The sequence below is a fragment of the Eptesicus fuscus genome, chromosome 6 (assembly GCF_027574615.1).
Source record: "Eptesicus fuscus isolate TK198812 chromosome 6, DD_ASM_mEF_20220401, whole genome shotgun sequence".
NCBI classification, from domain to species: Eukaryota; Metazoa; Chordata; class Mammalia; order Chiroptera; family Vespertilionidae; genus Eptesicus; species Eptesicus fuscus.
In genome coordinates, this window is record NC_072478.1 from 106,143,501 (window position 1) to 106,168,844 (window position 25,344).

At 51.9% G+C, this 25,344-nt stretch overlaps 1 protein-coding gene across 7 annotated transcripts in view; it reads left to right on the forward strand.

The window, feature by feature from the left end:
- Nucleotides 1-24,364, forward strand: part of RNF216 (ring finger protein 216) — a 111,904-nt gene extending 87,540 nt beyond the window's left edge. For 4 of the 7 annotated variants that reach the window (XM_008156004.3, XM_054718177.1, XM_054718179.1 and 1 more), the window contains 3 exons: nucleotides 5,660-5,882; nucleotides 21,525-21,594; nucleotides 21,984-24,364. In XM_008156004.3, coding sequence (XP_008154226.2) covers nucleotides 5,660-5,882; nucleotides 21,525-21,594; nucleotides 21,984-22,303 — 613 coding nt within the window. In that variant the 3' untranslated portion in view covers nucleotides 22,304-24,364. Of the gene's footprint in view, nucleotides 1-5,659; nucleotides 5,883-17,413; nucleotides 17,656-21,524; nucleotides 21,595-21,983 lie in introns of those variants that run through there. The other 3 variants (XM_054718181.1, XM_054718182.1, XM_054718183.1) reach the window with 3 other exon arrangements.
- The last annotated feature ends 980 nt before the right edge of the window (nucleotides 24,365-25,344 follow it).

Here is a 25,344-nt window from a genome sequence, read left to right on the forward strand (position 1 = left end):
AAATATGGGCATTAGAAACTCCACAATTGGCTCAGAAGGAAGTGAGGAACATTCTAGGCAAAACCTAAATTGCCTTAGAGCAGTGGTCGGCAAACTCATTAGTCAACAGAGCCAAATATCAACAGTACAACGATTGAGATTTCTTTTGAGAGCCGAAAACCGACTTCTGCGCATGGGCCACGAAGTTTCAATCACACTGTACTGCGTGCCCGCACGTGGTATTTTATGGAAGAGCCACACTCAAGGGGCCAAAGAGCCTCATGTGGCTCGCGAGCCGCAGTTTGCCGACCACTGCCTTAAAGAATGCTTAGATCACCATCAGCAGACTGTTAGTAGAAATATGGACACTAAAGGCGCTGCTGGTGAGAACTCCGAAGGAAATGGGACCTGGTATTGAAAACTGGGGGAAAAGGGGCCCTGGAAGGCTGCGCCAGGGTGGTGGTCACGTCTGTGGGGCTGACTGCTACTCCAGGTGGCGGCTTCCCCCAGTCTGGCGACCTCGCTCCTTCCGTGCCGGCACATGGTTCAAGTGAACAATGGCCAGTAGTCACCAGCCTTCAGCAGCAGCTCGCCCTGTTTCACGAGGCGGAATTGGGTTGACAGGAAGGCCTCCTTCTGGAATCGGACCGCCATCAGGAAATATTCGAGTGGCACCTGGAAATCAACTATTCTTTCTGGGCTTCAGATACTAAACAGGCAATGCCTGACCTCATCCGAACTCTGCAGATGTATTTTTCGCCCAAGAAATTTCTCATTTCAACAAGGGAACCATTTTCCTAAATACCGACGTTGGTGGGAAGTGAGCGTACACAGACCTCATCTTGTAACGGAAGCCCAGTGTAACACCCTTGGTCATGTTCTGTACGTGACTGCAGATAGTGCGAACCGTGGCCACTTCCCTTCTATTTCCCTGCCATTTGTCAACCCAAAGCCGCCTCTTTTTCCTTCCAAGGAGACAGAGCTCTACACTGATGTGGTTGAGGTCCCTCCGTGGGTGCCTCGGGCCCTTCACAATAGCTGTACGTCCCTTCAGAGCGATGTCCACATTTTCTGGGATGCCCACAGTCTGATTGCTGAGAATGGCCTTCATCCTCCAGTAGATGCAGCAAAGAGGAAAAACCACTTGTTTTTAAAAAATTGATCCCTCCCTCACTCTATGTAGTTTAGAAAATTTATATTTAAAAATAGGGAAAAGACAAATGTACTAGAAGAAAATACAGGCAGGTATTTCATATAAACTTGGTAGAGGCTAGGACTTTATAAAATGACACAAACACCAAATACTGAAAAATACGGTATTTTTATATTTTAATTTACAAAATTGAAAACACTGTTAAAAAGTTAAAAGAAAAATAACAACTTATATGCATGCATATAAGCCTAATCAATGAACACAGACACCAGGGGAGGTGAGGGCAATGGGGGGATAAGGATACATATGTAATACCTTAATCAATAAAGAAAGTAAATAATAAAAGAAAAATGACAAACTGATAAAGGAATCTTTTTAATATATATGCCATACATAGGGTTCAGAATATTTAAGAGCTCTTTCTATATTAAAGCTATAAACAAAACAAACAAACAAAAAATACACACACACACACACACACACACACACACACACACACACTGGAAGAAAGGGAATTCTTACTATATAATGTCAGAAAGCTTAGCTAATGTGTGTCCTGTATAGTGTTGAAGAGAGGTAAATGCAAGTGGAAAGAGATAAATTGAGGGAAGGGCTACTAACAAAAAGGAACAGGATGTCATTGTTTCTGAAATCCACATCCGATCCAGATGAGAAAAGACCCTAAAATGGATAGGCTCACTGTCAGGAAAAGCATGCCCTAGAGAAAAAAACAAGGATATGTTCAGAATGTCGAGAGTATTGTCATACAAAGGCTCTTTGAAGAGTTTGAGCAAGTGGCTCACAGATCCGCAATCTAACCAGGCAGCCTTAGGAAACTAGGGCATTACCCCTCGCCATCTCAGCAGAAGTCAAAAATAGATGTGGGGTCATCTAGGAAACACCTATAAATGCGCTGCATGCCTAATGGAGTGAGTTCCTGTGACATAAATGGAAGACCCGCAAGGTTCTTGAGAATTTCACATCAGCAGAAACACTGCCAGCTTGGACTGGAAAGACGGAGTATGAAATGAAAGAAGTCTGTCAGACCCCCCACAGTCCTCCAAGCAGGAAACAGGCTGATTGAAAACTGCTCAGCTGCAAGCATCTGCTACCTTTCTTTCAAAGGGCTGCTCGGAAAGCGGAGCCCTGAGCCAAGAGCACAGAGCCTCAAACCACAGAGGATGATTCTCAATCTGAAATAGGAGTTTGCCCGGCTGGATTTCCAAATTGATTGGGATAGTGACTGCTTTTCCCTCCGTTTTCTCCCATTTTGAACCAGAATATCGACTATTACCCTCTACCCGTCCTGTTGTACCTTAGGAGCAGGTAACGTGTTTCTTTAGTTTCTCAGGCCCACAAATGGAGAGAGACACACCGACTGGTTGCCTCCTGCATGCACCCTGAACGGGGGCAGGAAGCGAGCTTGCAACCCAGGTACACACCGGGCATCAAACCTGCTACCCTTTGGTGCGGCATGGATGAATCTTGAAAATATGCTAAGTGAAGAAGTCAGTCACAAAAGGGCACATCTTATATGATTCCATTTATATGAAATGTCCATAGACATGGATAGTTGCCTGTGTACAGAAAGGACACATCCATTAGAGACAGAAAGCACATTAGCCATTGCAGGGAAAGGGGATGTTTAATAGGTATACAGCTGGATGGTTGCACAACTTAGGCAATATACTACATGCTCCTGAATTGTGCACTTTAAATGGTTAAAACAGTACACTTTTTTATATTTTACCACAATAAAAAATACGAGAAACACCTATGAGAAAGGATATATGCACCCCTATGTTCACAGCAGCACAATTTACAATAGCTAAGATTTGGAAACAGCCTAAGTGCCCATCAGCAGATGAGTGGATTAGAAAACTGTGGTATATCTACACAATGGAATACTACACTGCTGTAAAAAAGGAAGAACTCTGACCATTTGCAGCAGCATGGATGGATCTGGAGAACATTATGCTAAGTGAAATAAGCCAGTTGGAGAAAGATAAATATCACATGATCTCACTCATTTGTGAAATATAATGAACAACATAAACTGATGAACAAAAATAGTTGCAGAGACCTAGAAGCAGCGAACAGACCGTCAAACCTCAGAGGGAAGGCAGGGGACGGTTGTATGGGGCGGGGAGAGTAAGAGATCAACCAAAGGACTTGTACGCACGCATATGAGCATAAGCAATGGACACGGACACTAGGGGGTGAGGGCATGTGCTGGGGGGCCGGAGTGGGCAGGGAGAGGTCAATGGGATAAAAGGAGACATATGTAATACTTTCAACAATAAAGAATTTAAATGGGGGGAAAATGTACACACACTCCCAAAGGAAAGCCATTTCAGATTGGAATAGTATGTGCCCAAGAAACAGAGCGCTCACAGTGGAGTTCCCAGCGGGTTTGAACGGTGGCGAGAAAAGAGGCATAGGACCCTAGGGTCCCAGCTGGTTGTGTGGGAGAGGGAGCGAGCCTTCCTGTTTGAGCAGGAGGTCAGAGACACAGCTCGGTCCTCTCTTCCCGTTCTGACAGCAGCACATCCTGCGGGGCTGTTTCCTGCCTCATTTAGAATCTAGTTGCCAAATCACCTTCCTCCCAGAAGAACACACAGATTTACCCCAGTTCCAGTTGCATTTCTGTGTGCTGGGCGGGTGATCACCGCCCCATAATGGCGGTCCTTTTCGGTACAAGGCCATTTTGGCCCTACCTACTACTGTTCTTCTGCAAAAGCAAAGGACTCGAATGGATATTCATGCAGTGTGTTGAGTTGCATTCAACCTGTACATACCCCTTGCCCATTTAGGAGTGCCTTTTCTCCCTCACCACACCCGCTATTATTTCACATGGGTGGCTGGCAGTGTGGTGAAACAGTACGCAAACGCACCCTCTTTGCACACCTCCAGGAAGAACTGTAACCTTGGTGCTTCTCGGTCACTTCTCTCCCACTCTACAGCCCAGAGCTCCCCAGGGACTACGTCAGCCAGCCCCAGGCAGCCACGGTGCGGTGGCTGAAAGCCACACCTGTCTCCGGGGTGCTCTGACGCAGAAAGGCTGTGCTTTAGAAAATTGCAATTGTGTTTTGGTCACAGCATTTCAAATTGGAAATTTTCTCACTAGAACCTTTAAGTCTTAACATGAAGCATTGACAGGCGTCCTCACAGTTGCTCAGAAACAGAAATAATGAACACGTGTGTTATGTTATTTAGTTGACAATAATAAATGCACTGTATTTAAACTTTGTCTTCTTGACAGTGTTTCCTGTTCAGCAAAACTTAGAACCCATTTGTTCTGTAACTTGAACTGGGTTTAAATTCTTTTCAAGCCAAAGTTCTGACTTCCTTCATTTTGGCTCATTCAAAAATTAGACCTGAATGAATAGCAGCCAATTTCCTAATGCATTTTTCTATTTTTAAAGAATGGTCTGGCTTCTAAGGAGCATACTACCACAGCATTCTTAAAATAATAAAAACCCTAGCCTGCCCCGGCTCCCATGGCTACTCTTACTTAGAAAAACCTGAGTAGTGGGGGACGAAGGCTGCGTTTCCTCAGCCTTAGGAGAGAGGCGCAAATCAGAACTCCTCCCCGGTGGTGAGTCATTCCGGTGCTTGGAGCAGTGGGGTGAGTCCCTCTGCAGGGCTGGCCACTTTCTGGGTCCTTCATGCTCTTCCCTAGTCTCAGTAAGCGTTTTCACACCTTCCTGTCAAGACCACACTGGTAATACCAGCCCAGCCTCTGCTCTCTCCCTTCGAGGAACTCAGCTTAGTAGAGGAAGGCAGACAAACACAGGATCATCGGCCAAGGTAGCAAGTGTTATGAACAGAGCATCGTGGGAGAAGCTTGGTTCTGTAGTGGCAGCTCATGACAAAGAGCCAAGACCGGTCATTTTGACCCTCGTCACCTGACCTTCCACATCAGCTAACATGCTTCTGGGAACATGCAGCCTACCGGCTTCCCACTGAGTCACGTGTGCCCATCCCCTCGCTGCAAGGGAGTCTGGGAATGTGGGATTCCATTGGCTATTGGATTACCCCCAACTGTGTCTATCCCACCCCCATGCCAAATACTTAAAAATCCAAGGTGTGAATATAACTAAGATTTAGGGTAATTGGCTTTCCATTACCCAGCTTTGTATGTATAAAACACATTATTTCAGAAAACCCTGAGTTTTTTCTCGCTTTTAAGACTACAGAGACTCCTATAACAAATAGATTGTCGTTTTCTAAGTGCTTTGTGCCAGGCACTGTGCTAGGGTACTTTGTATTTTGCCTACAATCCTCAAAACACTATGAGAAAGTTGTGTTTTCCCAATTTAAAAATGAGGAAACTGAGACTCCAGTCAATTGAGTAATTTACTGAAGGTCAACAACTGATCAAAAGAACCCAGTTCTCAGGTCCAAAACATGGGCTCTTTTCTCTCTTGAATGTCACCAAAAGGGCTAGGCAAGCATACGGAATAGCCATATTTTTCTTTCTTCTTCGTCTTCCCTGGTGTCTCCAATCATGTGTTCTTTTTTCAGTGAAGAGAAAATGACTGCTGCTCGCATTAGAAAATGCCATAAATGTGGGACGGGCCTCATCAAATCCGAAGGCTGCAACCGCATGTCTTGCCGCTGCGGGGCCCAAATGTGCTACCTCTGTCGAGTATCCATCAATGGGTATGACCATTTCTGCCAGCATCCTCGCTCGCCAGGAGCCCCCTGCCAGGAGTGCTCGAGATGTTCCCTCTGGACCGACCCCACTGTAAGTGAATGCATGGCTGCCTACTGCACTGTGGGGGGACTGTCAGTAAGGTGATACGATGAGTAAGGTGATATGATATATCGTGGCCTGTTGTGACCCGTGAGAAGATGGGAAATACGTAGACCAGTAGCCACAGGGGAAATTGAGTAAGTAATAAAGCTGCTCCTCAGAAAGCAGCATGCCCGAACAGTTTATGAGCAAATTCTTTCAAACCTTCAGAGAATAAAATTCTTTATGCCATCTGAAATGTTTCAGAGCATAGAAAAGGAGGAAAATTTTACGTAATATTTGAATAATGCTGATACCAACATGTGACAGAGATAACCCCAAAAAAGAAAACTATAGATCAGTTTTACTTATGACTATAGGTTTTCAATTCTCTAAATAAAATACCAGCAAATAAAAACCATGACCAAGTGAGATTGTTCCAGAAATGCAAGATGGTTCAATATGATGACCTCTTAATATAAGTCACCATATAATAGCTTTAGATGGTAAAGACATTGAATTAAAATCAGATAGCCAGTCTTGATTTTGAGCTTTAAAAAATAGTGTTAGAAGAATGCTTTACTTAATAAAGTCCATATTTCAAAGCAGTCATTAGCATGTATTTAATAATGAAATACATAGACACATTCCCAAAAAGTCAAATGTAAGACTATCACCACTATTTTATTCTGGAACTGCTAGTCAGTACAATTAGCTAAGAGAATAAAATAAAAGGTGCAGATATTGGAGAAGATAATTGCTAATGTTTATTGGGCACCCATGTGTGTCAGACTCTGTTGTAAGCACTTAGATGTGTAAAGAAAAAAAGCAGATCTACCATGTTAGACCTGAGAAAAGACAAAATAATCAACTTGAAGGCTATTAGAAGCAGTAGATGGCTAGATACAAAATAAATACACAGAATGCCACTCAGCAATATAAATCATAAAATACCCTAGAAATGAACTTGAGTTAGAAGTGTGAAGAAAACCATATCGAAGGACAAGAAAGAGATTTGAACATATGGGCAAATGTGCTCTGTTCTTAAATAGTTTTACATTAGAAATGTATCAGTTCTTCTTAAAATAGTTTTACATTTAAAACTATCACAGTCCTTTGTAAGTGATCTATAAGGATAGCAGTGTGACATGTGAGAAGGCTTGTGCTACCAAAAAGTGGTTCAGCCTAACAGTGAGTGCCCTCTGGCTGGGCAAATGAAAGCCTTGAGGAAGGGCACCAAAGCCCATGGGGGTGCCCGGTGACAGCCGGTCACTCCTCAGCTTTCACCTGAGACAAGTGAAGATGCCCTGGATGATGGAGAAGCATCTTGTCCCTCAAAGAGGAGACTGGGTATTATACAGAGATTAGTTCTCTCCAAAATCATCTACAAGTTTACTGCAATTCCCATTTAAATTCAGTAGGATTTTTCCTTGAAAAATTACCTATCATTTTGAAAATAAGATTAATTTTTACTATTAAAGCTAAACTAATTAAAACCATTTAGGCTTCCCTGGTTGGTTTGGCTCAGTGGATAGAGCATCAGCCTGTGAACTGAAGGGGATCCCAGGTTCAATTCTGGTCAAAGGCACATGCCCGGGTTCAATTCTGGTCAAAGGCACATCCCGGGTTCAATTCTGGTCAAAGGCACATGCTCAATCCCCAGTAGGGGGCATGAAGGAGGCGGCCAATCTCTCTCATTGGTGTTTCTATCTCTCTCTCCTTCTCCCTCTCTGAAGTCAATAAAAATATACTTAAAAAAACACATCATATAGGCTGATAAAAGAATAGGCAGCTTGATCAAATAGACACCAGAAATAGACCCATAAGAACTTAATGTGAAAAAGGTACCGTTTCAATTCACTTAGGAAAATGATAGATTTGTTCTTAATTATTCAGTGTTGCCTGGACTAGTTTGACAGAAAAGTCTTATCCTCATGAAGTTTACAGTCTAAAACAAGAATCCTTCATGTAGTGGGTGCCATGTAGGAATAATGAGAGTAGTGTGATAGGGAAGGACAGGAGCTGGAGGCGGAGGCCAACCTCAGAGTAATCTGGGAGACCTGTGTGGGGAGGAGGAGAAGCAGCAAGGCGGGCCAAGGAGATAAAACAAAGTCATCCTGTTTGGGGACCAAAAATAGCCAGTGTAGCTTGCAGATGGTGCGCTAAGGAAGGAACGTAAGAGAGGTGGGCAAAGGACCAGGCTGTGGGTGGGTCTCACCGAGTGCGGTGGGTGCTGTTGCTGGATTTATAGGAGTGACTTGGCCTGATTTAAGTTTTCAAGGTCACACTGGCTATCATGTAGATTGAGAAACAAGGGGAAATTATAACATATACTAGAGGCCCAGTGCACGAAATTCGTGCACGGAGGGGGGTTGTCCCTCAGCCCAGCCTGTACCCTCTCCAATATGGGACCCCTTGAGGGATGTCCGACTGCCCTCTCACAATCCAGGACTGCTGGCACCCAACTGCTTGCCTGTCTGCCTTCCTGATTGCCCCTAACCGCTTCTGCCTGCCAGCCTGATCACCCCCTAACCACTCTGCTGCCAGCCTGTTTGCCCCCAACTTCCCTCCTCTGCCGGCCTGGTCACCCCTAACTGCCCTCTCCTGCAGGGTTGATCACCTCCAACTGCCCTCCCTTGCAGGCTTGGTCCCTCTCAACTTCCCTCCCTTGAAGGCCGGGTGCCTCCCAACTGCCCTCTCCTGCTGACCATCTTGTGGTGGCCATCTTGTGTCCACATGGGGGCAGGATCTTTGACCAAATGGGGGCAGCTATATTGTGTGTTGCAGTGATGATCAATCTGCATATTACTCTTTTATTAGATAGGATAGAGGCCTGGTACAGGGGTGGGGGCCAGCTGGTTTGCCCTGAAGGGTGTCCCGGATCAGGTGGGGGTTCCCGTGGGGCGGCCTGAGCGAGGGGCCTGTAGTGGTTTGCAGGCCAGCCACGCCCCCTGGCAACCCAAGCAGAGTCCCTGGTATCTATTTTCCTTCCACAATTGAAACTTTGTAGCCTGGAGCAGAGCCAAGCCTGGGGCTCCCTCCGAGGCTGGCAGCCATTTGTGTTGGGGTTATTATTGAAACTTTGTTGCCTTAAGCAGGTGGGCCTGGCCAGGGTGTGCGGAAAGCTTTGCTTCCCCTGTTGCTGGCAGCAACCCTGGCCTGCTCTCTCAAGCTCCATTCTGCCGCCATTTGTTTGAATTTGTTTACCTTCTATAATTGAAACTTTGTAGCTTGAATGGAGGCTTAGGCCTGGCAAGGGCAGGCAGAAAGCTTGGCTTCCTCTGTAACCTAGGAAACCTTGCTCTCTGTGGCTGTAGCCATCTTGGTTTGGGTTAATTTGCATACTCGCTCTGATTGGATGGGGTGTGGCTTGTGGGTGTGTCAGAGGTATGGTCAATTTGCATATTTGTCTATTATTAGATAGGATGTGATATAGATAATTTAATATGTTAATATCTAAAGAGTAATGTGACTCAATAAGAAATCAGTAAAGCCAAAACCGGTTTGGCTCAGTGGATAGAGCGTCGGCCTGTGAACTGAAAGGTCCCAGGTTCGATTCCGGTCAAGGGCATGTATCTTGGTTGCGGGCACATCCCCCGTGGGGGGTGTGCAGGAGGCAGCTAATCGATGTTTCTCTCTCATCGATGTTTCTAGCTCTCTATCCCTCTCCCTTCCTCTCTGTAAAAAATCAATAAAATATAAAATAAAATAAAAATCAGTAAAGCCCAGCTGGCATGGCTCAGTGGTTGAGCATTGACCTATGAACCAGGAGGTCTTGGTTTGATTCCTCGTCAGGGCATATGCCTGGGTGATGAGCTTCTTCCCCAGTATGGGGCGTGCAGGAGGTGGCCAGTGATCCTCCCTCATTGATGTTTCTCGCTCGTTCTCCCTCTCCCTTCCTCTCTGAAATCAGTGATTAAAATATATATACATACATATATATATTAATATATTTATATTATATATATACACATATATATATTAATATATTTTATTGATTTTTTACAGAGATGAAGGGAGAGGTATAGAGAGCTAGAAACATCGATGAGAGAGAAACATCGATCAGCTGCCTCCCGCACACCCCCTACTGGGGATGTGCCCGAAACCAAGGTACATGCCCTTGACCAGAATCGAACCTGGGACCCTTCAGTCCACAGGCCGATGCTCCATCCACTGCACCAAACCAGCCAGGGCTTTTTTTTTTTTTTTTTCCTCTTAGAAATCAGTAAAAATCCCTATTTTACTAGTAAGTAAGGATCATTTTGTCTGTGAATATCAGAAAACCCAAAAATAGCAGTGGCTTCTACAAGGTAAAGGTTTATTTCTCCCTCATGTAAGTAACAGTGGTGGGCAGCCCGGATGCTCACATTAGTATAGTGTACAGCTATAAAAAGCAATGCTGTATATCTATGTTTTAAAGCATGGAGGGTGGGGGAAGCATGGCAAGATTTACACATAAAATACAAACTGCATGCAGCTGGGGGTCACAGACCCGTTCCCACGGGGCGAGAAGTACCCTGAGTGGTTGGTGAACATGAAGTAGGCAGGTCCAGGAGACAGTAGGGTGTGGTAGGGACTGCGGCACACAGGAGAGCGTGTGGGCTGCTCCCTCACAGCTCCCACAGCTTGTTGCCAGATGAGATTCTATTCCGTTACCATGGCTGCAGATTTTCCAGAGCTGGAAGTCTGTATTTTAATGTGAACTCTCCCAATTGTTAAAGATTGGGCTGTTAATCCAAGTATCGTTAAAACACAGTTCAGCCCTGGCCATGGGGCTCAGTTGCTTGAGCGTTGTCCCATGTTGATTCCTAGTCCGGGCACAAAGCTGGGTGACAGTTCAATCCCCTGTCAGGGCATGGACTGGAGGCAACCAGTTAATGTTTCAATCTCCCTCCCTCTCTCTTCCTCTGTCTTTAAAATCAATAAGAAACCTTTTTTTTTTTTTTAAGTATATACAGTTCAGGCCAGCTGGTGTGGCTCGGTTGGTTGAAGCATCATCCTGTGCACCAGGAGGGGCCAGGTTCAGTTCCCAGTCAGGGCACATACCTAGGTTGCGGGGTCAATTGCCTGGTCAGGGTAGGTGCCGAGGCACCTGATAGATGTTTCTCTCTCACATCAATGTTTCTCCCTCCCTCCTCCCCCCTCTCTCCTTCCTCTCTCAAATCAATTTTTAAAAATAAAATAAAAAAGGAAAGACTTATAAGCCCTAGCCAGTTTTTCTCAGTGATTAGAGCGTCAGCCTTCAGACCAAAAGGTCGCAGGTTCTGTTCTGGTCAAGGACATGTACCTCTATTGCAGGCTCCATCCCTGGCCCTGGCTAGGCACATGCAGGAGGCAGCCGGGCGATGTGTCTCTCACATCAGTGTTTCTTTCTCTCAGTCTCTCCTCCTCCCTTTCACTCTCTAAAAATCAGTGAAATCCTTACCTAATCCTCAGGTAAGGATTAACAAAAAGAAGAAGAATTTTTTAAATACACAGTTCCAGCCAGTATTTTATAAGCCACAGTCTGTTTGCAGAACATCTTGGACGTGCCTGACTAGACGTGTCAGGGTAACAGGCGCCCCCGGGACAGCACAGCAGACGGGGCTGCTGGCCACAGAGCCACCACTTTTGAAAAGCAGTGAGTCCTCTGGAAACCAGGTCCCTGCGTATCAGGAACAGCCTCCTCACTGGTCAGAACATTGGGGTGAGGCCCCAGGAACTGCTCTTATCCCACAGCTCTGTGACCCCATAAGGCTTATTAGTAACCCCCCGCCCCTCCCCACTGCCGAGGAAAACCATGAAAGCGGGGAGGCTTCGCAAAGAGAGGAGCCATCTCCTGCGGGCGGTGCGTGGAGGGAGGTGCGGCGCAGCGGGAGCACTGGGCCCGGTGACCCAGCTGCTTTGGTGACAGGACTTCAGGACGTGGCCATCCTGCTGGCTCACTCCTCTGCCCCATCCGGGGAGCAAGGGGGCTGAGCATCTCTCGGAACGTGGTGGGGAAATGGGATCCTTGTTCTTCAGCTGCAGCTCCTGAGAAGTGTTCCTCCCCCCCCCCCCCCATCTTGTCTCGAGAAACAAAGAGCAGAGTGGGAGCGACCACGAGGGAGGATGCCGGCAGTCTGGCCTATTCTTAGTGCTGGTTTCCTTTCTTCTCCTTCTCCCGGCTCTTAGTCCCTCTCCCGCCACCTCCTTTTCTTCCCACGCACGGAATCGACGATAAGGGTTCTCATGTTCTGTTGCCGTGTTTGGGTGCCACAGCTGCGGCTGCCCCTTGTTTTCTTGTTTTCTTGTTGAGTTGTCTTCTGCTCTGAGAAGGGTTCTGGGTTTGCTTAAAATAAGCTGGAAGGAAGGTCAGGCACGTACAAACCCCTTGGATTTCCTCTGGTAGCCACAGCCAGAGATTTTGTTCTTCGTGTCCCGTTCCCATCAAATCTGGGATCAGCCCCGTTTCCTTAATTCTCACCAGGAGACCGATTGAATTCCAACCCAGCATCTGCTGGGGCTTCTGAGAACACAAAGCCATTCAGAAGTTGAGGGAAACAAAGCAGGCCCTGTCCACAGAGCCTGCTTTCCGCCTAATGAGCCAGCGGGGCCGGGAAGAGTCTCTCATCTGTCAGCGAGGGAGCTGTCGCTTGGTGGGTTAGCGAGACGGGGGCTTTCATCCTTAATGACCAGCAATTGCTTGGGAACCCAAACTAACTTCATATTAGAGAGCTAGCATGGTGAATGGTAACATTCTTTTTCTGTTGGTTATCTAAAATAAACCAAAACATTCAACCAAGAGTCTTACAAAAACAAGATGTCATTTTAGAAAGAAAAAAGCAGAGAAGCAAACATAGTCACAGCAAACCACAGTTCTCTGGTTTAGGGGTCAGAATGCAAAGCGAAATCTCAGCACACAAGTGAACAAACATTTTGCAATGAGGGGAGGGTTCTCCCGGGACTTGACTGGGTCCAAATATGCTGACTCGTCTTGTCCGCCTGCGGCTGCCTGAGTGGCGGGGCTCAGCTTCCTCCTCGCTGCTGGGATGTGTGTGCAGGAGTCACCGGGCAGCCTGGACCCTACGCGTTTGGCAGAATTCCTTCAATACAAAACAAAGTCGGTATTGGTCATGGGTCTTGGCTACCAGAAACTGCACAGAATTGTTTTCTACAACCTTGTTTTCTGAATGTGGGAGTGTGAAGCATGTTCAGTTCAAATAAAACCCAAGGCTTTCACAGCCAGTTTGCATTTTGGTGTCATTACCTCCTGGCCATTGGTGAGGAAACCTTCTTATTTCTCCCAAGTCTGCAGTGGGTCAGACCGGGCCGCCATACGTGTTCATATTTAATTCTGTAGCCGTTCCCTAAGGCAGACGTGTCATCCCACTTGTACAGATGAATACACGTGCTGGACACTGGTCAGTAACGGGTCGGAGCAGGGTTTCCATCCCCAGTCTCCAGCTTGGAGACCTGGCTGCAGTGGCCCGGGAAGAAAGGACTGTTGCAGCAGTGAGGGGCAGAAGAGTACATCAGGGGGGCTGATGAGGAAAAGGTGGGAACCCACCCTGAAGGAAGATAGATATTCCAGACCTGAGGTTGGTAACTAATTTCTGGCCTCAGCATTGTTTTTCCTTAACTTTTTTTTTTAATCCTCACAAAAGGAAATGCTGAGAAAAAGAGAGAGAGAGAGAGAGAGAGAGAGAGAGAGGAGAGAGAGAGAGAGAGAGAGAGAGAAACATCAATCAGTTGCCCTGTATATGTGCCCCAACCAGGAATTTAACCCTCAACCCAGGTATGTGCCCTGACCGGGAATCGAACTGGCAGCCTTTCAGTGCACAGGACGACACTCAGCCAACTGAGCCACTCCAGCCAGGCTTCCTTCACTTTTTAAGTTTACCTTCTACAAAAGGAAAAAAGAATCAAGTGAGCCCTCGTGTTGCTCCATCCCCCAGCTTCCGCAATTGGCCATAGCGTTTTATTTCTAGTCACTGTTTTAAATACCATTGTTTCTGTTACAACCTGGGGGCAAGGCCACTTTCCTGTCGTACAGATGAGGAAAATGACATCCAGGTCACTTGGGAAAACCGGATGCAAGCCCAGGTCTTGGACCAGATGTCGGCTCCTCCTCCTCCGAAAGTCTCCATGTCCTGGAGCGAGGTCCCAAATACAGATGCTCTCCGCTTAGGGTGCCCACAGGGTCCCTGAGCCCAGTGAACTGAGTGGGCCTCCACAGGGGGGGACCCTCACGGGACCCCTTCCCCATTGAGCAAGTTGCAGATGGTAGAAAGGGGGCCTGGCAGCTCCAAACTGAGTGTCCCTGATGGCATGTGGGTGTCACTAGAGGACTTGGCCCAGGAGGACACAGCCTGGCTCAGCGCAGTAAGCAGGGCCTGTGGGGTGTGTTGTCTTCAGCAAATGCCTCAGGCCCCGGGCTGAGCACTTAGCCCTGAGAGGAGTCAAAACATGGCCACACTCCAGGCTGCCTCCAGACCCCTGGGGGCGCTCTAGACAGAAAGGTGTTTGGGTGCGGGCCTCGCCCCAGGACAGACTGCAGAAGGCAGCCCAGAGCCTCGCCTTTGCTTCTCCCCAGCACTGGCCAGACCCCAGCTGCACAGCACGTGCCCCTCCAGGCTGCGCGGCACCCCTCCCTGCAATTTCCTGTTGCAGGGGGACAGCTGGGGCCGGGGTTAGACTCTGCTGTTGCTCGGCGATCTGCAGTCGATCTGGGAATAATTTGAAACTAAATCCTCAGCTCTTTGGAAGCCTTTTATGAAATCATTGCACGTTTATTAACAACAGCTGTGGCCACACATGACCTGGATCCCAACCCCCAATATCGCCAGAGGGAACAGTCGTTGACTTGCAATCCCAGTCACCTTTTCAGGGGGAGAAAAAGTCAGATGGAGGAGAGAAGCCCCGATCCTTCCTCCCTGGTCACGGGGCTCGCGGCGGGCAGCCAGCCCTGGGGAATAGAAATGTTGAAGAAAACAGAGGCTCAGGACTGGTCCAAGTTTCGGCAAGACAGCCATGTGCCGAGTGCTGGGTGTGTTTTAGGTGCTTTCGGCCTGTGGCTGGCGGTCATTGTTAATACCCAGTGGTACACGTTCTCCCCCCTCATGCTCTCCTGTCCAGACCCTGCGCCCCGGCTGAGCTGCGGCTTGTTGAGAGACAAGCTAAGAAGTTGGGTTTGGGGGCAGTTTTCTTCTTAATTAGAACCTGTGGTGACTTCCGCCTCACTTCCTGCCGGCGCTGCATGCCGAGTCGGTACTTGGCAAGGCTGGGCCTGCCGTCCACCTCATGCTCCCGCCAGGCCCCACTCCCTCCCACCTCCCGTGAAGCCGGCGAAGCCGGCGTGCCAGTCTCCGGCTCAGGCCAGCACTTTCCGCATCCTGCTGAGCTCAGCAATTCAGGGAAGGAAGGAAATAAACTCTTCTCCCTGTTAAGATGCAACCCGCTTGGTTCTTTACCTAAAGTGTCCTCCAGCCCTAGTTGGTGTGGCTCAGTGGATAGAGCCTCAGCCTGCGGACTGAAGGGTCCTGGGTTCAGTTCCCGTCAAGGGCACATGCCCAGGTTGCAGGCTCGTTCCTCAGTAGGGCGTGTGCCAGAGGCAGCCAATCAGTGATTCTCTCTCATCATTGATGTTTCTATCTCTCTCCCTCTCCCTTCCTCTCCGAAATCAATAAGAGTATTCAAATAAATAAATAAAGTGTCCTCCAGATCTACTGGCCGGTGAGACGCCATGTCCCATTCTGCTCTGCTGCTCTGTCCCGTGCGCTGGCCCACTTGGGTGCTGCGCGTGTTCCGTCGAGGTTCACTGCGTGGCTCACTGCTCCTCCACCTGGTGCTTTGTTACACTCAGTCTTCGGAGCCACCCATCTAGGGACATAGTGATCGCTCACCAGGCTTCCCCTCCACCTCAGCCTCGCCGAGCTGAAGGAACACTGTGGCCCTTTGGGAAGTGTTCACCGAGATGAGGAGGGCGCGCCCAGACTACGATCGGTCTTAAAGCCCGAGCCAAAGGCCAGGGAGACTTGTGCTGGGTGGGGGTGTCACCCTCGGTGGCTGTGCACCAGGGCTGTTGGGGTGTCCAGCTCAGTGAGTACGGACAGATGTCTGTCCCTCGTGCCAGGGGATATGAAGGGGAGCGCAGGCCTCAAGCAGGTCCGGTTTATCCTCCAGCCCTATTGAGGGCAGAACCATTGGAGGGGCCCTAATGGCTCACTCCCAGGGCAGCGGCCTCGGGCTGCCTACCGAGCCCAGAAGTGACCCGGCAGCCCTGAGGCCTGGACGGCCCTGCGAGAGCGGTTGGGCTGAGGGCGGAGCGGCACACACAGGGAGGGCGCAGAGGCAGCCTTCTGGACGGGAGGGAGCCTGGGGGCTTTTCGAAAGTGCTCTGGTTACACGGCCGATGGCCATTAGCCCAGTGTGCCTGGCGTTCTCTCTGTGAGCTCAGTGTGGGTGAGAATCAAAACTGTGGTCTTTCTGTGGCAGAAGGAGAAAGTTCTATGGGCATCGTAGTACGTATGCACGTAACTTGGTGGCCTCATGAGAACATGAGTCTGGCAGGAAATCCGGAGTGTGTGTTCCACCATGGAGGTGCGCCAAGAACAGCACCCGGTCAGGGGTGATGGGAGGCCCATCGCCATGAGCCAGCAAATCCTCCAGCCTCGGGGCGGGGTGGGGGGGGCGGGGACCAGCCTGCACCTGAGGTTTCCCGCTCCCTGAGTTCCCACTCCCACTCTGGGGCAGCGAGTCTGCTGGGTTCACCTAGAGGCCCAGTGCCAGGGAGGCCAGTGCCGGTGGCTCATGTTAAGGCAGAGGGGGAACGTCCAGCCCACGGGCCGCATAAGACCCGCAAAATCATTTGGTCTGACCCTGCCGAGGCATTAGGGTGAGTGAATGAAATGTCTGACCAAATGTAGCAGGCTGATGTTTAAGTGGACAATTTTATATAGCCCAGAACGATGTGATAAATATCCACATGGCCCTTGGCAGGAAAAAGGCTCCCCACCCCTGCTTTAGGGCTGGCACATGCCCTTCTAGGTGAGCTGACCCCAAGAAAGGAAGATTCCCCAAAAACTCCCCAGGGGCATGGCCCTTCTCGGCTGTATTGGCTGTTTATCTCCTTGAGGCGTTTGTTTTGTTTTGCCCTACTCTGCATTCAGTGGAGAAAGGAGATTTCAGAGTTCTGTCCTCTCCAGAAAGAAAAAACCCTCTTGTATTTCAAGATGGGAAAGAGACACTCTTTCTAGAACAAAGCAGGGCCTAAAAATAGTCACCTCTGACAGTGAAGAGGGCGGGCGCAGGGTTCCTGGCCTCCAGGCTCACTGCTCCCGAAGCTCCCATGCCGAAGCCTGGAGCTGGTCGGGCTCTGAGGCTGGGCCTCGGTTTCCGCATCTGCAGAGAGGGGCTTGATGACCGGTGCCTGACGCGTGGCGTTGTTAGAAGATTACTTCTGTGTGAGCTGCTCAGAGAGAGCGCTGGCCCCCAGCCCTCCAGCTCGCCTGCGTTTCCTGTGAGTGACTCAGCCCGCACCTGGCTCACATCCTCTTTCCTCCCATTGTTCCCATTCCCGGCAGCCTCGGTGGGTCCTGGCTTTGCAGAATGGCAGGCCTCCACCCGGTCCTTACTCACCGTGAGCGATGGCAGTCGGGCCCTAGCATGTCTCCCGGGGGAGCTCCCCTCTCCGAGGGCTTCGGTGCTCGCCTGTCACTCAGCCCCGAGCCTAAGAAGTCTTCTGATGAGGAGCCAGTCTTCAGGTTTTATCTCAAAATAACCCCACACTTACCTTCTCTTTTTTTATTAACATTAATTTTTTAATTGTAGTAAAATATATATAAAATAAAACTTGCTATTTGAAAGTGTACAGCTCAGTCTGTCTTTACTCTTTACTTGAGGAATTTAAAATGCTTAAGAGAAGCTGCTTGTGGGAAGAATTTACACCCCAGACAAAGTAAGAAATCTTCCCTTTAGAATCTAACATATTTGGCTGAAACTATCATTTAAAATATATATATTAGGCAGTGTTTGGGTTGGTTTTTTTTTTTAATCCTCACCCAATAATATTTTTTTTCCATTGACTTTTAAGATAGTGAAAAAGATGGAGGGGGCGGGGGGGGAGAGAGAGAGAGAAACATTGATGTGAAACATACATCAATTGGTTGCCTCCACAATTGTGGGGAGTGAACCTGCAACCCAATTACGTGTCCTTGACCAGGAATTGAACTCTCAACCCTTGGAGCGGGGTCGGGGGTGGGGGGCAACTTTCTAACCACGGAGCAACACTGGCCAGGGCTTTAGGCGGTGTTTTAGTTCTTAGTTTCTAAACAGTGTCCTGTGATTTCAACCACTTGGAGAAAGCTGAAATCTGAAACTCCTGACCCATATTCTAGGTGTAACTGACAATTACTCATTATTCATGCCAACAATCACTGCTCAAAAGAGTTGAGCGCTGACATTTTCTGGTGAAATACGGGCTGAGCTCAGACTCTAAGGGCACTGCCTGTGGGGAGAGGACAGGGCGTAAGGACAGATGGTCTTGAGTCCGCTCAGCAGATTGGAGTGATGAGAGCAGAGGAAGGAAGGGGAGAGTCCAGGGCCTCTCTTCCAAGGGTGAGGGGCTCGCTCGCCGGCTCCTCGTCCTTCCTCCAGGGAGGGTCTCAGTGGCAGCGAGGCGCCTGTGCCGCCCAGAGCGGGCAGATCCGCATCAGGAAGCTCAGCTGACACTCCCTCTGCCGGGGCCTCGGACCCACCTGAGGGAATCCTTAGCTGCGTTCATTCAGGCTGAACTTCCACCAGGAGCATGGGGTCTGGCAGCACAGGGAACGCGTGGTAGAATCAGGCAGGTGCCCTGCCCGCCCGCCCTCAGCTGTGCTAGGGGACCTGGAATCTTCTACCCAGAAGGGAAACCTCTCTTCCCCTCATTCTTCACTTATCCCCACAGAACTGTTTCTGCTGTGCACCCAGCAGGGCCTGATCTACACCAACACTCAATACTGGCTTCTTTTTTCTTTTTTTATGATTTAGAAAAGAAAGGAAGGGAGAGGGAGGGAGAGAGAGAAACATCAATGTGAGAGAAACAGACCAGTTGCCTCCCACACTGTGGTTGGAACCCCCAACCTGGGTATGTGCCCTGACTGGGAATCTGACCGGCGACCTTTCGGTGCAACTAACTGAGCCACACTGGCCAGGGCTCTCAGTACTGACCCGTGAGAGAAGCAGTGCTTACACCCTGCAGGTCAGCAGTGGGACAGGAAAGCCATTTGAGTGGCGCTGCGAACAGCGTAAAGCATTTGCTTAGTTTCCCACCCGCGAGCCATAACTTTGAGCAACTTACTCCCTCTGGGCCCTCGGTGTCCGTGCTGTAAGGAAGCTGGAGATGGGGGGGGTTCTGAGATGCCTTCTGTGCTGTCAGGGGCCGTGAGCCTCCCACATGGGGTGCTGTGGTGGAAACAGGGACTCGGTGATGGTGAAGGGAGTACTAATAGTGATCGTTAATAAGTGACCAGTCAGGAAACCTGTCGCTTGTGCCTAAAGAAGCCACTGAGAGAAATTAGAGGCATCTCCCAATCTGTACCATTTTTTCTCAAAACTTCTCATGGTGCTGAACTCTAGCCTGCCATCTGTCAGACTTCCTACCTTCAGTCCTGAGCGCTTGCCTCGTGCGGAGGCCTTGACACAGGAGCTCGTCCGTCCTTCCTTCCAGCAGCCGGTTTCCCACGAGGGGCTGAGACTCGGGTGTCGGCATCTCGCCCGGGTGACCTGCTGCGAGGTGTAGGCCTGCGCTCCTGCTTCCCTTCGTCTTCACCACTCCCTTCTGTTCCGTTGTGTTTTGTCTCCCTAGGCGTGCCCCTGGCACCCAGTAGAGGTTTGCCAGCTCCTGGTCTGGATAATGGGTAGAACTTCCTGGACATTCACATGAAGGCCTTCGGGCTGTCCACCAGACCGGAGCTGCGGGGCCCTTGTGCTGACCAGCTTAGTGCACAGCCGGTGGAGCAGTGAGCTCTCGTTTGGGGTGCTCGCAGAGAGGCTGGGTGACCGCATGTTGGGTGTTTTAGCGTGCTTTGCATCCCCGGGGGTGGACATGACACCCACCAGGATCCCTCCTGGACGTACGACTCTCTGATGTGCACAAGCACTTGGCAGCTTCCGAAATGCATGATGGGTCTTAACCTTTGTCCCGTCTCCTGTTCCCCTGGCCTTGCTCAGAACAGCTGGCCAGGCGAGGCTGGAAAAGGGGGGTGTCTGATAAGGATTTCCAAATGCCCGCGTTTGGAGAGTCCTTGAGACCATTTGAGTCCAGACCATCGTTTGAGGCCTGGAGAGTGTAAAGCAAAGTGGAACGGGGCTCCCATGTTGCCCGCAGAGCCCAGTCTCCAGGGGCTCTGTCCTAAAACCTTTACCTGCAAACAAAGGGACAATATTACGTAGCTGTTCACTCATTCCATCCGTCTCGTTGTTGACCAGAAGTTGGACCAGTAAACTTAGAACAGTGTCTAGCACAGAGCAGGTATCGGACACGCTGGCTGAGTGAAAACGTGAGTGACTCCGGAACCCTCGAGGGCTCACGACTGCCTGGCGAACCCACAAACTGCTGCCTTGGCTGTGACGTTAACACCACGCGCAGTAAATCTGCAAACCGTCCACTGCGCAGCTCCACCGTGGGGCTGCCCCTCCTCTGGGCCTGGGATGCCCAGGGTCCTTCCCAGCTGGTCCTCGGCTCTGTGGCTCCACCCACATCTGAGGAGTTGCACGGCTGGCTCAGCCAGGCAGAGCCCCAGGTCAGCACGGGAAGTGCAGACTCACCACTGACTGCTCCCAGAGCACACCCAGCGGGAGGCTCTTGAGGCACCAAAACTGCTTGCACCCTCCCGCCCCCATGTTGGGCACTGCCTTCCCTGTACTTCTTCAGCTTGGCTGCTCTTAACTCCAAGAGCAACAGCTGAAAGACCCAAAAACAGACCAGGCCTGCCTGTCACTCGGTGTAACAGTGCAGCTGCTGGGCCAGCAGTGTCCTCTGCTCCCCACCCTGCCCCGAGCTGCTGCCCGTGCCCAGAGCCCCTCTGGCTCCTGTCCCCAGGCTGGGGTAATCCAGGTCGGAAGTACCGGTCAGCACAGCCGGCCCATCAGGTGGTGAGTTTGGGAAGGGGCGTGGCAAGGTCTGTTCTGAACCTGCTGTGCCCTTCCTCCTGCATCGGGCCTGGCCCGGGCCCGTTCACTGGCAGGTGCTGCTGCTTCCACAGCCCGCCAGCCGCCGAGGTGCTGAGGGCCGGCTTCAGGGCTCAAGGGCCTGAGCACACATGAGTGCAGCCCACTCGGGCAGAGCCGGCCAGACCGCTGGGCTCGGAGGCTGTAAGCTGGGGATCCTCGGGCCCTGCCCACCCAGACTTACTAGCTTCCCAAACCCCCCAGCTGCATGAGACAGGTTCTCCCTCTGCTGACCCTGTAGCTGAGGGAACAAAGCAGGCTCTGGGCCCAGCCCCCAGGCCACCTGCCTGAACCCCTCCAGTGGTGAAGGAGGCTTCTCAGGGAGCTGGGAATGAGGGACATGAAGGCCCACTGGTCAGCAGCAGATTTCTGGCTTCACCCCATTGCTGACCAGCGCAAACTGGCGTCCCCAGTATCCCGGTGGGGCCTCCACGTTACATGCAGCTGGTGGAGAGCCAGCGTCTCACCTTGTTGTTCTTCTAGGAAGATGATGAGAAGCTGATTGAGGAAATCCAGAAGGAAGCCGAAGAGGAACAGAAAAGAAAGAATGGAGGCAAGTGCTTCCCCCGCTTCCCCTCCACAGGCTCCGCCCAGCATGCTCCCCGCAGCTGGCCCTCCCTGGGGACCCTGGCACTCTGCCCGGCCAGGGACCACCCGGGGGGTTCAGTCTCAGGTGGCTCTAGACACCCTGCAGCCCCTGTCCTGCTCCTGTGGGAAGCCCCTGAGAGCTTCGGTTCAGTGTCAGCACCTCCTTGATGGCAGGAAGGTCCCGAGGGGTAGGTTTCCGCTTAGGAAGGAAGTAGCAGCCCAACCAGACTGACATAGGCCCACCTGCGGCCACAGAGCAATGCAGTGGCCCTCCTGCGAGTGGCCCTCCAGGCCCTGGCTCGAAAGGGGAGTTTCTCCGCTCAGCCTGTTTTCTCCCAAACCCTCTCTCCTCAGAGAACACCTTCAAACGCATCGGGCCCCCCTTGGAGAAGCCTCCAGAGAAAGTCCAGAGGATGGAAGCCCTGCTGAGACCCGTCCCGCAGAACCTGCACCAGCCGCAGTTCCCCGCCTACGCCTTCGTGCCCCCCCCTTTCCCCCTGCCGCCCGTCCGGCCCGTGTTCAACAACTTCCCCCTCAACATGGGTCCCATCCCGGCACCGTATGTGCCTCCTCTGCCCAACATGCGCGTCAACTACGAGTTTGCCCCCGTCCACCTGCCCCTGGAGCACAACCTGCCCATGCACTTTGGCCCCCAGCCGCGCCATCGCTTCTGACACCCGAGCCCGGCCCCCCGGAGCCCCACTGAGCAGCGCGGGCAGGCGGGGCTTGGCTAGACCCCCGTCCACCCCGCGGCCCGTGGCTCTGCGTGCTCTCTAGGTGGGGATGATGGGCTTGGCTCCTAGAAGTATAGGCTGGCCTTCCCTCCCCTTCTCGGCAGGGCCACTTGCCCTGGAGGAGTGGCCGGCAGGCTAGTTCTTGCTGACCAGAGATCAGGGGGCAGCCACACCCCCTTCTGAGGAGCTCTGCCATCCGCGCAGCCATGCAGTGGCCCCAGGCACAGGCAGTCCCCTCGGCTCTGTCACCCCGCCCTGCAGAGAGACCAGGGGAAGGCTCGCCTCCATCCCCTCGCCGCTAGGCAACAGGCGACTCTGAGAAACCGCACAGGCCTTCCTCGCCACGGCCGTGGGTTCCTACTGAAGCTGACGCGACAAGTAGTGCCGATGGGGGAGAGGGGAGAGTCGTGTCCCCAGGCCAGCGCCGCAGTGGCCACAGGCCCAAGAGCACCATGTCCCCGTCACATCCCGAACCCCGGGCGCGGCCGTGGTGGCCGTGCAGAGGTCTGTCCTCTCCTCTTGGCCACTCGGATGAGACCAGCGTGCTGTGGGTTCTGTCTGTGAGTTACCCACAACGTTCGCGTTGGCTCACTCGGCATTTACCCAGCTTCCCGTGGCCACTGGACTCCCTCAGTCTGGGAAGTCACGTCACCCAAAGCCGGCGGCCCTGACACTTGCCAAATGGAAGGTCCTGGGGGGGCAGCTGTAACGGGGCTGGTGGCTCTCCCAGGCAGCAGTTTCTGGGAGCCTTCTCTGTCGCCAGCCAGGCCGAACAGCTCCCCTGAGGCTCGGGTGGGGGGGGGGGTCTCCCACCAAGGTGCTGCCCCACCAGGTGCTCGGCAGGCCTGGCCGCTGCCTGTCCTGAGCTTCGTCGAGGCTCACTCGGGTCCCTGCTTGTCCTCACCTCCGTGGGCCAAGCCTGCCTGGCTCCCGTGCTGGCTGTTCCACTGCCGTCTGGGGTTCCCAGTTCAGAGCGCACCACAGGCCTCAGAGCGGAGGGGGAGCGGACGACCCTCCCTGTGCATGTCCCCTGCGCCTCAGCCCCTCGGATGGGTTTCCAGAATTGGAACGGAGCAGGTGTGCTGCGCTGCCCCTCACTGCCCTTCCGTGCAGGCTGCGCAGGCACCCGGTCACCTGGGCGGGAGGGGGGCCCATGAGGACAGGCCTGAGGGCAGTGACAGGGCCTGAGGAAGCATGCGCCTGCGCCTTCTTCCCCAAAGGGGTGGTCTCAGAACAGTGAGCCCCCAACAGACATCCCGCCAATGGGAAGGGTGAGCCCATACATGCCTGAGGGGGTGCATTCCACCTCCGGCCCACAGCCGGGCTCTGGCTGCATGGAGGGGAGGGCCTGGGGCAGGTAGCATGGCCTGTCACTGCCATCCAGCAAGTCCCCAGGGACCTGGTTCCCCCAGGCCAACCTGAGGACCTGTCCCCGGAGAATTCCGGCTATTTCTCACCCGCGCACTGCTCGGGGCGTTCCTGCCGGTGGGCGCTCACGGGTCATGAGTTCTAACCCTGCTTGACCCTCTGGACACCTCAGGGTCCCGGAGGCAGGACCCGGAGCCCGGGCTCCTCGAGAAGCAGTCGTACTAGTGATGGGGTTTGGGGCAGAGACGGGGCCATAATCATCTGACAAGCCAGCAAGTGGCTGCGATGCAAGTGACAGGAAACCCCTTTCTGGGGGACAAAGCAGGATGCCCAGCGCGCCCGGCACTTTCCCCTCCGGGCGGAGTGCTCCCCGGAGCCAAAACTGCCCAGCGACAGTCCCATTCCACTTGCCTTAAAACTGGAGAGGAATCTAGTGTTTGCACTTCGCAAAGGATTTTCAAACTTCAAAAGAGCATGTCCTGTCACTTTATAAGAATAGCAGAAATGATTACTAAATGTTTTCTTTCCTTTCTGGTAGCAAAAACACATAAAATAACCCTGTTTTAACTACTGTGTAAAAAGCCTGTATCATATGTACCTTGGACTTTTGTAAATAAACGTTGGTGCACTCGGCTCCCGCTGGTTTCGTTTCTTCACGTGGCCCCACTGCGCCCACGAAATCACAGGGGTCCCCGAATTCCTGGGGTGAGTGGATCTAAGCACCACTCCACAGAGAGCGCAGGATCTGATCCCAGGGTAGCAGCCACTCGGGGAGGAAGCTTTTCCCTCCTCCCCTGCCCGGGAGAGAAGTGGGCCCAGGTTGGGCACAAGTGGCTTATTTTTTGGGTGTTTGGGCACAGAAGGTCCTTTGAGAAATCGTGGTCAGCCCCTCCTCCAGGCTGCTGCCGCAGGTGCCCCCTGGAGAGCCCCTTGCAGAGCTCTGCCCCCACCTCCCTGCAGGCTGGGTGAGGAGGGAGAAACCTCACCCTCCGAGTCCCGGACACCAAGGCTGCAGAGCAGAGAGCGCCCGGCAGAGAAGCCCAGCGCTGGGTCCTGCCCTACGGCCCCGGCCTCCTCCCTCAGGCACAGCCTCTTCCCTGCCACTGCCCCCAGCCCACGGCTGCCCCATCACAGCACCTCCTATGGGGTGCCAGGCTCCACCTGCAGGAATCGGCCCCGGGTCCCCAAGGGCATTCCGGGCACAGGTGGACCCCAGCACACTCAGGCTCAAACCGAGCTCAAAGCTTTAATGAAACACGGGGCAACTCTCCTAATGGCAACTTTTTATTGAATGGTTCCTTTATTATTATTTTTTGTCTGTTAAAAAAGTACAGCTGACCCTTGAGCAATGAGTAAGGGCGCATGAACCGCCCACACAGTCGGAAATCCAAGTCTAACTCCAGGCGCCCCGCGTCACATCCCTGGTTCCCAAGGCCAGTGGACCGTTGAGCACGCAGGTTCCAACTGAGGCTCCATCGAGAGACCCGCATGTAGGTGGGCCGCACAGTTCAAACCGCGCTGTTGGAGGGTCGCCTGTGTTCTGAAATAAACCCTTCTGGTCCTAACCGGTTTGGCTCAGTGGATAGAGCTTCAGCCTGCGGTCTGAAAGGTCC